Source organism: Vombatus ursinus, unplaced genomic scaffold (assembly GCF_900497805.2).
Source record: "Vombatus ursinus unplaced genomic scaffold, bare-nosed wombat genome assembly UNPS02014825.1, whole genome shotgun sequence".
Taxonomy (NCBI): Eukaryota; Metazoa; Chordata; class Mammalia; order Diprotodontia; family Vombatidae; genus Vombatus; species Vombatus ursinus.
Genome location: NW_020954603.1, coordinates 219,793 through 232,482, shown reverse-complemented (window position 1 = coordinate 232,482; position 12,690 = coordinate 219,793). Strand labels below are relative to the sequence as shown.

The 12,690-nt window shown below is 48.8% G+C and overlaps 1 protein-coding gene across 1 annotated transcript in view; it reads left to right on the top strand.

Moving 5' to 3' along the window:
* Window positions 1-3,191, top strand: part of CCDC163 (coiled-coil domain containing 163) — a 7,610-nt gene extending 4,419 nt beyond the window's left edge. Inside the window, exons 8-11 of the mRNA XM_027837957.1 lie at window positions 394-461; window positions 792-892; window positions 2,378-2,508; window positions 2,819-3,191. Of these exons, the coding sequence (XP_027693758.1) occupies window positions 394-461; window positions 792-892; window positions 2,378-2,508; window positions 2,819-2,961 (443 nt within the window). The 3' untranslated portion in view covers window positions 2,962-3,191. The remainder of the gene's footprint in view (window positions 1-393; window positions 462-791; window positions 893-2,377; window positions 2,509-2,818) is intronic.
* The last annotated feature ends 9,499 nt before the right edge of the window (window positions 3,192-12,690 follow it).

Sequence of the window (12,690 nt, the reverse complement as noted above, 5' to 3'; positions counted from 1 at the left end):
AGGAAGGGAAGAAGGAAGGAGAGGAGAAAAGGGAGACTGGAAGGAAAAGGAGAGGAGGGAAGAAAGGGAGGAGGGAAGAAAGAACAGGAAGGAAAGGAAGAAGGAAGGAAGGAGAGGAGAAAAGGGAGAATGGAAGGAAGGAAGAAGGAGAGGAAAGAAGAGAAGGAGAGAAGGAGAAAAGGGAGAATAGAGAGGAGGGAAAGGAGAAGGAAGGGAGGGAAGAGGGGGAGAAAGGAGAGGAGGGCAGGGAAGAGAGAAGGGGAGAGGGAAGGGAGGGAGGTTAGGGAAGGGAGGGAGGTTAGGGAAGGAGAAGGAAGGAAGCTTCTCCTTTCCCTCTGCCCCATCCCTGCCCCCGGGGCCTGGTCCGTGGCTGACTTTTTCCCTCTCCCTCAGGCCAACAGCAGGAGTTGCTGCTGAGACAGATGGCCGAGGCCAGGCAGGCTCAGGCGCGGAGCTGGAAGGTAGGTGTGCATTTGAAGGATCCTTATTCCTGGCAGGGGGTCATCTCTGAAGGGCATCTTGAGATGGGGCTATTTGTTCTACTTTGGACCAGCTCTGATGCTTTTTCTACTATCCAAATAGAAGGGTGGGGTGCCCTGGAGAAAGGATCTTTCTGCCCCTTACCCTAGCAGCACCTCTTTAGGGAGCTCCCTTTCTGCCATCTCCTAAACTCCCCCCATCCCACCCCAAGGGGCGCAGCTCACTGAGAGCATCGTGGGGAAGGAGGGGGAAGGGCCTGAGTGAAGGGAAAGTTCCGTGGTCATTGCCACCTGGCGGCTGTGCCTGGGCAGATGCTGGAGCAGGTACAGAGTGATCAGGAAGGCCACCGCCGGGTGGTGGACGCTGCCAGGCTGGAGGCCCAGGATGTTCGGCGGGAGATCGATCTTGTCAGGTCTGGCCCCTCCATTCAGGGCATACAGTGCCCCCTGCTCCTGGGCAGGGGTTCAGTAAGGAAGGAGATGGGCTCCCAGTTATTGACCTGGCTTTGGAGGTCACTGGATTCTCTTTTCCTTTTATTGAGCACAAAGTTGGGGTTCCTGCACCTCCTTCCACCCCCTGGGGTCCCCTCTGCTCCTACAGGGCCCGGCCCATAAACACTACAAGAAAGGACAGGCAGGAGTAGAGGCAGAACAGGGGCCCAGTAGGACAGCCTGGGAGGGGTCTGGGGATGAAGGCCTTGGCTCCTAAGCCCAGACCTGCTGCTGGCCAGAAATGCCATGTCCCTGCTGGAGAGTCAGAGGGAGGGAAGCGAGGCATCTTTGGAAGAGTCTTGGCCCAGATCCCAGACTTGTGAGGAGGAGGCCAGCCCCGCTCTGAGCTGCTGCCCCCGTCAGCAGACCTCCTAGACCTGCTTCTCTGGGAGGGAAGTGGGAGCCGTAAGTTTATTCGGGTTTCACAGGTGAGAGAGGGGAATTTGCTTGGGCTCATGCAGCTGGAAAGCGTTTGGTGGAGGCTTTGAACTCATGTCTCCTAGTCCTCTGTCCAGTGCAGGGAGGGAGCAGGTAGCATAGTGAAGAGAATCGAGTTCAAATCTTGTCCCCCACATTTGCTAGCTGTGCAACTCCTCATCTGTAAAATGGGGATAATAATAACACCCATCTCCTAGGGTTGTTGTGAGGTTCAAATGAAATATCCGTAAAGCCCTTTGCAAACCTTAATATGCTATGGAAATGCTGGCTGATATTAGTATGATTAATAGTAATCGTTGACATGGTGTTTCTCCTGTGCCTTCTCCCCCTCCCTCCAGGGGCTTCAGTGCCGGGTGGAGTAGATGGTTTACTTGCCCAGGGTCGGGCAGACCTGACCCTGCCCTATGTGACCAAGAGCAGGCTGCTTCACCTTTGGGAGCGGCTCAAAAACCTCTAGTTGGGCGATTAACCTCGAGTGCCTACTTGGTGTGGGCAGCTAGGTGGTGTGGTGGGTAGAGTGCCGAGCCCAAGTTCAAATCTGGACTCCAGCACTTGTTAACTGTGTGCCCCTGGGCAAGTCACATAGCCCTGTGTGCCTCAGTTTCCTCATCTGTCAAATGAGCTGGAGAAGGAAATGGCAAACCACCCCCGTATACCTACTATCTGCTGGGCACTGTGCTAAGCCCTGGGGGCACAAGGAAAGGCAAAAGTCTACAGCTCCTCTACTTTTTACTAGAGCACCTTCCTATTTCTCAAAGCTGGAATTCTTGTTCCTCATTGCAGTCTGTCCCTCCCCTCAACCCCCATGGTTTCTGTGACCCTCACCTCCCATTTAGGAGAAACTGAGTCAGATCTGGGTCAGGGGGAGATGTATAGAGCAGTGTTAGAGAAGATGGGGAGGCTGTGATGGCATCAGGCTGTGACTCCTTCCCCAGGATTCTATTGCCTGACCCTGAGGGCCCCCCTAGGGCCATGGTGTGTTCTTTGCAGGCTCAGATTCGAGGGGATCCCCCACCCCGGCCAGACTCTGCTATCTCTAGCTCTGACCTGAGCCTCCCAGACAGTGACAGCAGCTGGGATGTACCTTCTCGGGAGACAGGTGGGTGAGCTTGACTAGGCCTAGAAGCTCATGTGTCCCCTCCGTGCCTCCCGCACCCACCCCCAGCTACTGTCCTTGGGGCCCAGCATACTTAACTATCTTCCTGCCTGTTCCTTTCAACCTGCTTCTTCCACCTTAGAAATGATCCTCTTCTGGGCAGGTTAGACTTAGATCATTTTTGGTCCCAAGGCAGTGGTCACGTGCTCTTTCCTCTCCACCCCTTCTCCCATCTCCGTGTCTATCCTTGGGGAGCTTTAGGGCCCAGAGTACAGGAGGTCCCTGAACCAGCCACCTGGGCCTGCCCCCTCAGCCATGCCAGCAGACCTCCAGAGCCACACTGAGTCCAGCACGGAATCCAGCACAGAGCCCAGCACCTCCATGCCTCCTGTGAAGAGCCCCCAGATATCTGACTGGTCAAGCAAAGCCCCCAAGTTGCTCCTTAGTGACCTCTGAAGGGGCTGGCTAGCACTCCAAGCCTTGGCTTGCTGAAGAACAAAGGAAAGGCCTCTGGGCACCGTGAAGCAGCTCATTTCCAGCAGCCACTCCTTCCCCAGGGGCCTTGAGTGGCTCTCTCTCCCCCCAGATTTCTTGAGGGGCTGCTGGCCCCAAATCCCTGCACTCTGCTCACTGGCTCCCCTCTGTTCCTCTTCGTTCCCTCATTCTCCCTTTCCCTTGTCCCCAAAATCTGGAATAAAAAGTGTTAACTATATCCTTGCCCGCTGTAGTCTTTAGAGAAGGTTCCCCCACCCAGGGTGTAAGCTGAAAATCAGCATGGCAGGTACACAGCAAGTCTGGAGGCGATTCAGTGAGTGGGGGGCTTCATTTCTCATCCATCCTGGGCAGGTTGGAGTAGGCCCTTCCCAGGCCCTTCCCAGCCCCTCCAGCTGCCCCGCTAGGGCTGGGCCTGGTTGAGAGTCTCCACATCAGGCTATGGGATCCTGGTTGGCCAGTATCATGCAGCATTACCCCAAGCATTAAGAGACTAAGGCTCCAGCCCAGATGTCTAGACTGAGCAATACTCTATGGTCCCAGGATCCACAGGAGACGTGCCAGAACGAGGCTGGCAAAGTAGGCCTGAGGAAAGCCGCAGGACACTGTGGGCCCAGCGGGGTCATTCCACACTCCAGATTATGAGGCATGAGGAAAGTTACTTGGCACAAATGAAAGAAGGCTTCAATAAGAAGAGGCTCAAAGGAATCCTGCGCTTTAGCAGGCTGCTTAGGAGGAAGGGAAAGGAGGACCCTTAGGGACTCTTTCCATGGAGGGAGCGCTACTGAGGGAGAGGCATTTAAGTCAGGTCAGAGGGAGAAGAGCTTGGATGGCAGAGGATGATGCCTCCTGAGGAGGGCTGCCGAGGCATGCGTTTGTCAGCTGGATGTTCCCAGACCTCTGCCTTGCTGGGTCGCATGTATGGGGCCTGACAGAGGGCTTATCAAACCTGTTGGGTTGCTAAGCACTTTTCAGTGAGTCACAGACACATGTTGCTGGCAACACAATTCTAGACTTCATTGCTATGGCTTAGGAAGTCCTCGCTGGGGAGCAGGGGCATAGACTGTATTTTCTTCTCTGCTTTGGAAGACTGAGGCAGCTGAAAAGGTGTTATCTGCAATGGATTTGGGATTCTGGCTTAAAATACAGGAATTCTGGGCACCTGGGGAATTGAACATATTTATCTGGAGTCTTGTGAATCTAATCCAAAAGGCTTAAAATAAAGAGAGGAAAGGGGTGGGGAGTGAGGGTGGGGGTGGGAGTGGGGGTGGAATGGTTGCCCAGTTACCTACCACCAAACTGAAAGACCACAGAAAGAAGACGCCATAGCATAAAAAGAGCAGTCGATATGTCCAGGAATTTCAGGAGTGGTTAATCAATTCTGTGACACCAGGCTGTCGTGTCTCTACGAAAACTCATGTGCTCAGGGGCACTCACTGGCCAAGAACCTAACCAGAGGAGAGCCCTGAGATTGGGGAAGCAGGGACCCTCCCAGTCTGTCTCCTGATGGACGGGTGGACTTTGTCTGAAAAGAGGAAACTGGCGAAGACCTCATTTGGACAAGAGCTTGATTTGTATCCTGATGCTAACCTGGCCACTTCCTGCTGGAGTAGCCATCACAAGTATTTTACAGATAAGGAAACTGAGGCCCATGGAGGGGCAGTGACTTACCCTGGGGCTCACAAGTAGGAAGTGTCAGAGGCCAGATCTGAACTCTTTTCTGAAGGCAGTGGGGCCAGGTCTCCAAGATCCCTTGTGAGTTCAGGCTGAGGCAGAGCCACAGCACTTGAGGCCAGATGCCACTAGGGGTCACTGTGGCTTTGTCCGAGGACCTTGACTCTGGGCAGCAGTCAGAGCAGGGTAGGACCTTTCCCAGCAAGGGCGATGCCCTGGGGGGCAATATTCCCCTCTGTTTGGGTACCCTTGTCAGGCCTGAGATGCCAGCAGCTTTGGCACACAGGTGTCACTTTTTTGGGGTGGGAAAGCCCAGGGAAAATGGACAAAGCTAAAGGGCCAGGAATGACTTTTGCCCCATTTGTGTTGGGAGAGAAAGCCCTTCAGAAATCTTCATTGTGTCAAATCATGGAGAGGCAGCATGGAGTAGTGTAGACTGCTGGACTTGGAGTCAGGGAGACCTGGGTTCAAATCTCACCGTGTGATCCTGGGCAATTCATTTCATATTTTGTGCCTTGGTTTTTTCATCTGTGATTTGGCTTGATGGTTTCTGCCCCCCTTCCAGCTCTGAACCTGGAGCCTATTAAGGGAAAGTGCTTCACTAAGTCAAGGCCATTAATGAGGCAGAGACAGAATCCAATGTTTAGGACCCTGGGTTGGTTGGTCCTGTGGAGTTCTGGGGCTGCAGGGAAGAGGAGGTCTTCCTGATTATCCCACCCAACCTTTCCTAGGGTAGGAATCACATCGGCAACCTCCCTGATCAGCTATCTGAGCATCTCTGCTGATGGGGAGCTCATTGCCTCACCAGTCAGCCTGTTCTATCTTAGGATGTCTTTCCTTCATAAGATCCTTAAAATAGAGCCAGTCACCCAGTCTGTCCCCTCTTCAGCTGGGAGAGGTGCCACGTCAGAAGGCAGAGCCAGGATTTCAACCAGGTATGCTGGTAAATGTTTAACAACCAGCTCTCCAAACAAACCAAAAAAAAGTACCCCTGCCACACTTTTCAGTCTAATGTGCATTATTAACATTTTCTCCATTGCTTTCTTAGGTCTAGACAATCAGCAAAACAATAAATCCTTGATGGGTAGCATTTGCAGCCCAGTTCAGCTGGCTCTAGGATACCCCTGCTTTGAGCCCAGGTCCTCTGACTCCAAATTCAACACTGTTTTCGCTGCAACTCGCTGTGTCATGAACTGGAATCAGTCTGCTTGTAACTTTCACCCATCTAGGAAGTGATTAGCCCAAGGTCACCTGGTTAATTAGTGGCAGAAATGGACCGGTAACCTCACGTCCTGACTCCAACCCAGCGCTCCTTGACCTGTCCCACATGGTCCCTCCTGCCTTTAGGTAGCATGCAATAGGCCCACTGGAAGGAACTTCCTGGCTGATCCCTGGGGACCTCTGGACCCAAGCAGGACCAATTTAATCTCTCCTGATCCTCCCCACCACCACCACCACCACCTGAGGTCTTTTCTCGAGTTTAACTCAAGTTCAACTTCCAGTTCCTTCATCTGATCTAGAAATGGTATAGTAGGATTTCTAGTTCTCTCAGTGTCTTGGCCTCTACTTCCAGACATACCCTTCCTTATGGCATGCCTAGAATTGAACAGATTCTTGCAGATGTGGTCAGGCCAGAGCACAGGACAGTGAGACTCTGACTTCTTTCCTTATTCATTGATATTCTGCCTCTCTTAATGTAGGTACTTTTTTAGCCTCTATATGTTATGGCTCTATGGCCTCTCTATATATAATACATATGTGTGTGTGTGTATATGTATATATGCATGTATGTACACACACACACACACACACATATGGTTTCCTTGATGCAAACTTAAGGTAAAGAGCAGGTTTCCCCAAATGATTGTAACAGATCTTGTCTTTACAATCACACAGTTGATCTAAAAGGGCAGTCCGCTGTGTGGCTCCACTATGTGTATGTTGATTAAAAACAAAAGCATTTGGCTCTAAGAGAGTAAAGTATGTTCCTAAAGGCTTTTGTTGGATCATGAATCTTCATGCACTCAGTGTTATGATCATTCAAGATTCTTTGAGAAACCTGAACTACAGAAAGAGCTATGTTCAATGACTCCCAGTTACTGTCAAGAAAGACACAAAAGAGGGGCAGTTAGGTGGCTCAGTAGATAGAGCTACGGCCTTGGAGTCAGGAGGACCTGAGTTCAAATCTGGCTTCAGACACTTGACACTTGTGTGACCCCGGGCAAGTCACTTAATCCCGACTGCCTCACCAAAAAAACAAAAAACAAAAACCCACAAAAGAGAGATGGCTTCTTGCCAGTGTCCTTTGCCCAAATGTGGCTAATGAGTATCATGGAGAATGGTCACATGGAAGAGGGAACTCCTGCCTAGCTGGCACTTCTCCAATGAAGTCCTTAGTTGGGAATGCTTCAGACCACTTAGATGCTTGCCCTGGGTCTTTCCATTGTCTTCTGGTGATATTCAACTTCCATTATTGAGAGACTGTTGTGCCATGAGATTTTCAGAATGAGATAATTTGGGTAAAAAAACAAACCACTTAGCACTACTGTGCCTGGCACGTAATAGGTGCTATATAAATACTTACTCCCTTTTCCCTCCTTATGAGTCACAACCATGGAGTGAAAGTAGCAGGACAGCAGTTTTAAAAAGATGGGTCTTTGTTTCAGGGAAGGGTCATTTAATGGGTAATAATAATAGCCACCATTTGTATAGCACTTTAAATTTGACAAAATGTTTTCCAAATATCATTTCATTTAATTCTCACAACAACCCTAGGAGGTAGGCCTTATTTTTTTTAATTAATTAACTTATTTTCAGTTTTCAACATTCACTTCCATAAGATTTTGAGTTTTAAATTTTCTCCCCTTCCTTCTCCTCCCCCCTTCCCAAGACAGCATGTAATCTGATATAGGCTCTACATATACATTCATATTAAACATATTTTCACACTAGTCATGCTGTAAAGAAGAATTAGAACCAATGGGAGGAACCACGAGAAAGAAGAAACAAAACAAAACAACAACAACAAAAGAGCAAATAGTATGCTTCCATCTGCATTCAGACTCCAAAGTTCTTTCTCTGGATGTAGCATTTGCCATCATCAGTCTTTTGGACTCATCTTAGATCCTTGCATTACTGAGAAGAGCTAAGTCTATCAAAGTCAGTCATCAAACAATATGACTGTTACTATGTACGATGTTCTCCTCGTTCTGCTTGCTTCACTCAGCATCAGTCCATACAAGTCTTTCCAGGTTTTTCTGAAGTCTGTCTGTTCATCATTTCTTACAGCACAGTAGTATCCCGCTACATTCATATGCCACAACTTGCTCGGCCATTCTCCAATTGATGGCATCCCCTCAATTTCCAATTCTTTGCTACCACAAACAGAGCTGCTATAAATATTTTTGTACATGTGAGTCCTTTTGGTAGGTCCTTTTCTTACTTCTGTTTTACAGATGAGGGAACTAAGGCAGACAGAGGTTGAGAGAAGTGCCCAGGGTTACACATCAAGCAAGCATCTGAGGGCAGATTTGAACTCAGTTCTTCCTAATTCCGGGCCCGCCCCTCTCTCCCCAGAACCACCTGAACCACTCGGATCCTGGGTATAATCCAGCCTGCTTTCCTCCTCCTGTTCAATTCTGGGCCCAACCCATTGTCCACTGGCAATAACTGTCTCAGAGGCATGGTACTGATACACCAGCTCAGCGGGCTGTTGCTCATTCAGCTGCATATCAGAGTCTAGACAATAGATATTCTTTATCCATTTACTTTTTCCGCGTGGATGGTAAGGTTGAAATCTTTTAAGGGATTGTGGATCTCACCTGGGAGGCTCTGCAGTGTTCTCTGACCTTGTTGGGAGCCGCACAAAGTCACCTGCAAATGGGAACATCAGAAGGACTTTCAACATCCCATGGCATCCCTCTTTCATTTGGATTATGGTCCCTAGGACAGACCAGCCTAGTTAAGTCCTAAGAGGCTTAGTTGCACTAGCTAAGTGCAAACCCCTTGTTTAACAGATGGGAACGTGAAGCTCAGAGAGGGGAAGAGATTTGCCTAGGATCACATAGGGACTGACACATGAGGGGTATTGTATTGTTTGTTGTTTTGGGCCCAGCCCTGGGAGTTTAGTAGTTTAGGGAGAGAAATCCCATTGAGGAAATTGCCTCTATCAATTGGGATTGGCATCTGCTTTGCAATGGGTAGTCTTCAAAGGTGTGTCTAGGGGCTACTTGGAGGTTATGGGACTCACAAGGCCAATTTGAGTCAGAAGGACTTGACCCAGGCCTTTTTGAATTGGAACCTGCAGAAATAGGATTGGAACCCAGGTGTGGGTTGGTTTGTTTGACCTGTTAAAAAGTTCCCAATCCAGGACCCTTCTCAATGCTGGAGGCTGGGCTGGGCTGGGTTAGATGTATAGTGTCTCCTCTCTATCTTTACCTGGTAGTGCCAGAAGTATGTTGGGAGATGGGATCCGCAAGACACTGTAGGGTAGGCATGGGAGAGAGAACTCTGGGAGAGGATTGGAGCATGGAGCATGGAGAGAGGTGAAAGGGACTTCTGGGGAAGGAGTTGAAGGGCTCACTATAGCTAGAGGGGAGCAGTGGAAGAGGATACAGTGGACTCTGACTCATATTCATAGTTGGAGTGTTCTTAAAGTTTCCCGAGAGCAATTTTCTCTTGAACACACCTCTGTGTTCATGCACTCAGTATTATGTCCATGTTACTAATAGGATGCTAGGAGTAGAGGGGGAGAACTCAGAGGTCATCTTCTCATTTTACTGAGGCACAGAAAGAAGGAGACTTGCCTAGAGTCACAAAGAAAGTAGCCAGTAGAGACAGGATTCAACCACTATCCTATAGCTCCAAGGTAGTACTCTGTGCCTCCAAGTGCCATGAATGATGAGCTAAGGATCTTATATGCATATACCTGTAGGCCATGGGGGACCCTTAAAGTCTTTGGAGGGAGGCAGGAGAGTGACATGCTAGGTCATCTTTGCTAAATGTTGGGGAGATATAATCCTATGTATGATAGATAGTTTCTGTTGTGTGAGAAATGGCTTTTTTTTTTTCATTCAGGTCCCAAATCACCCACTGTGAATCTGATTTCCCAAGGAGTCCTTGTGCTCTTTCATGTTGTGGAAAGAACTCTTTTCTAAAGTTATCTATAGTCATATGAAAAAAATGTTCTAAAACACTATTGATTAGAGAAATGCAAATCAAAATGACTCTGAGGTACCACACCACACCTATCAGATTGGCTAACATGACAAAACAGGACAATGATAGATGTTGGAGAAGATGTGGGAAAATTGGAACATTAATGCATTGTTGGTGGAGTTGTGAAATGATCCAACCATTATGGAGAGCAATTTGGAACTATGCCCAAAGGGCTATAAAATTGGGCATACCCTTTGACCCAGGAAAACCACTTCTAGGTCTATATCCCAAAGAGATCATAAAAATGGGAAAAGGACCCACATGTACAGAAATATTTATAGCAGCTCTTTTGTGGTGGCAAAGAATTGGAAATTGAGGGGATGTCTATCAATTGGGGAATGGCTGAACAAGTTGTGGTATACGAATGTAATGGAATACTATTGTGCAATAAGAAATGATGAGCAGGCTGATTTCAGAAAAACCTGGAAACATGAACTGATGCTCAGTGAAGTGAGCAGAACCAGGAGAACATTGTACACAGTAACAGCCACATTGTGGGATGACTGACTTTGATAGACTTGGCTCTTCTCAGCAATGCAAGGATCTAAGATAACTCCAAAAGACTCATGATGGAAAATGCTGTCCACACTCAGAGAAAGAACTATGGAATCTGAATGCAGATGGAACCATACTATTTGCTCTCCTTTTCCTTGTTGTTTCATTTTATTGCTTCATCCCATTAGTTCTAATTGTTCTTTACATCATGACTAATGGGAAAATATGCTTAATATGAATGTATAAATAGAGCCTACATCAGATTGCACACCATCTTGGGGGGAGAGAGGAGGAGGGGGAGAAAATTTTAAAACTCAAAATCTTATGGAAGTGAATGTTGAAAACTAAAAATAAATAAATTAATTATTAAAAAATTAAAAATAATAATAAAAAAAAGAACCCTTCTCAGCTGCCAAAGGAATAATCCTAAAGCTCAGGTTTGAGTATGTTAACTCCTCCTCCCAATAAACTCCAGTGGCTACCTGTCACCTCCAGGATCAAACACAAACTCTGACTCCTTTTTACCTTGCCAGGCTTATTACACATTAGTCATCTACATATACTCTATGGTTCAGCCACACTGACCTGCTTGCTATTCTGTGAGGATGACCCTCTCTCTCCGGAGTCTTCTCTATTGAGAAAACAAAGTGTAGACCTGTAGTTGGGGTTGGGGAAGACGACACTAGCAATGTTTTATTAACTATGGCAACAATAGAAACGAAGTCAGCAAGAAGTCGTAGAATGCTGAATGCTCCCTGCACCTTAGGTAGAGGACCTGGGTTTGAATCCAGGCTCTGCCAGTAACTACTTGAGTATAACCTGGGACAAGACCCTGCCAGTCTCTAGGTCTCAGTTTCATCATCTGCACAATGAAGAGGCTGGATTGTGTGACCTTCAAACATCCTTCCAGCTCTCTCCCTATTCCCAGACCATCTTCTCAAGAACAGTTTTGCCACCCAATACGTTTTTGGAGCCATATGGATAAAGACTGGATAAGGACAGAGATTTCATTGGTACAAGGAACTTCCATATGAAGAAAATCCCTTTGCCAATGCAGGTCAACACACCTTCTCTTCAACTTATAGAGAGTGGTGGAGAGCACCAAGAAGTTAAGCAACTTCCCCAGGGACACAGACAGTATGTCAGAGGTGGGGCCCGAACTGAGGTCTTCTTGGTTTCTGGTTCAAAGGTTTTTAATCATGAAATTGTTAAAAAAAAATTAATTTCATTTATTTTTAATCTAATTCCTAATCTATTCCTTTGCAATCCTGTGTGTTTTATGTATTCAAAAACATGATTTTAAGAGTGGGATCAGTAGGTTTCACCAGATTGCTCAGTGACGAGGACACAAAGAAAGGTGAAGAACCTCTGCGATGGGCAAGGCTGTGACCACAGTCACTGTCCCTGGTTGGGTTGGATCAATCCTGTCCTCTATGGCTGCACTCATTCTCCCACTGCGGACTATCTGGCCTCTTCCAAGCCACGCCCCTTCCCCCACATGAGTGGTCTGCCCTATCGGGCAGGTTGGAGGTTCCTTGAGGGCGCTTTTGTATTTGTATCTTTCCCGTTTTGCACAGGTTTCGGCATATAGTAACCACTTTTCTGCCATCCATTCATTCTAAGGTCCTAGAGCTCCATCTCGTACCACCCGGGCTGGGGGCGTGCCAGGAAACTTCGGGTCCCTCCAGAGCCTGCTGGCTCCCTGCTTTCACCTAATTTACTCAATAAAGCGGTAGAAATCGTATTCCCCGCGCCGCTTCGCTAATTGGCCTTGTGAAACATCAATCTGTAGTTCCCCTAAAGTTTATTGGTCTACTTGTGTGTTTACTCACGCCCTTTGCGAGTTCGGCGGGTGCCGGAGTGCGGAGCTACTCAGTCACTTCTCATCCCGCCTCCTCTGTTTACGCCTCGACTTCTTGCCTATTGGTCTAGAAGTCTGTCGGAGTCGGCGTTCCTGGCTGTTCATTGGTTCTAAGCCTCCTCGTTCGGCCCTCCGGACCACGTGGGCGCACGGACCAATGCGGCATCCGGGCTCCGAGAGGACAGCCGCGGGTTGGCTAGCCCTGGGGAGGGGAGCGAGTGTGGAGGGGGGGGTTGGAGGGGCGGAGCCGAGGCCCCGCCCCCGTCCTCACATCCCGGTGGCCGGCGGGGAGGGCGCCTCAGTCGTTCGCGGCTGCTGAGCCCCGAGGACGCGGCCCCGGGAGGGGCAGCGGCCTGGCTCCGGCTCCAGGGGCAGGAACAGCGACGGGGACAGGGACATGGCCTCCGCCTCTCGGGCCGCAGCGCCCCCAGTGCCCGTGCCAGGGA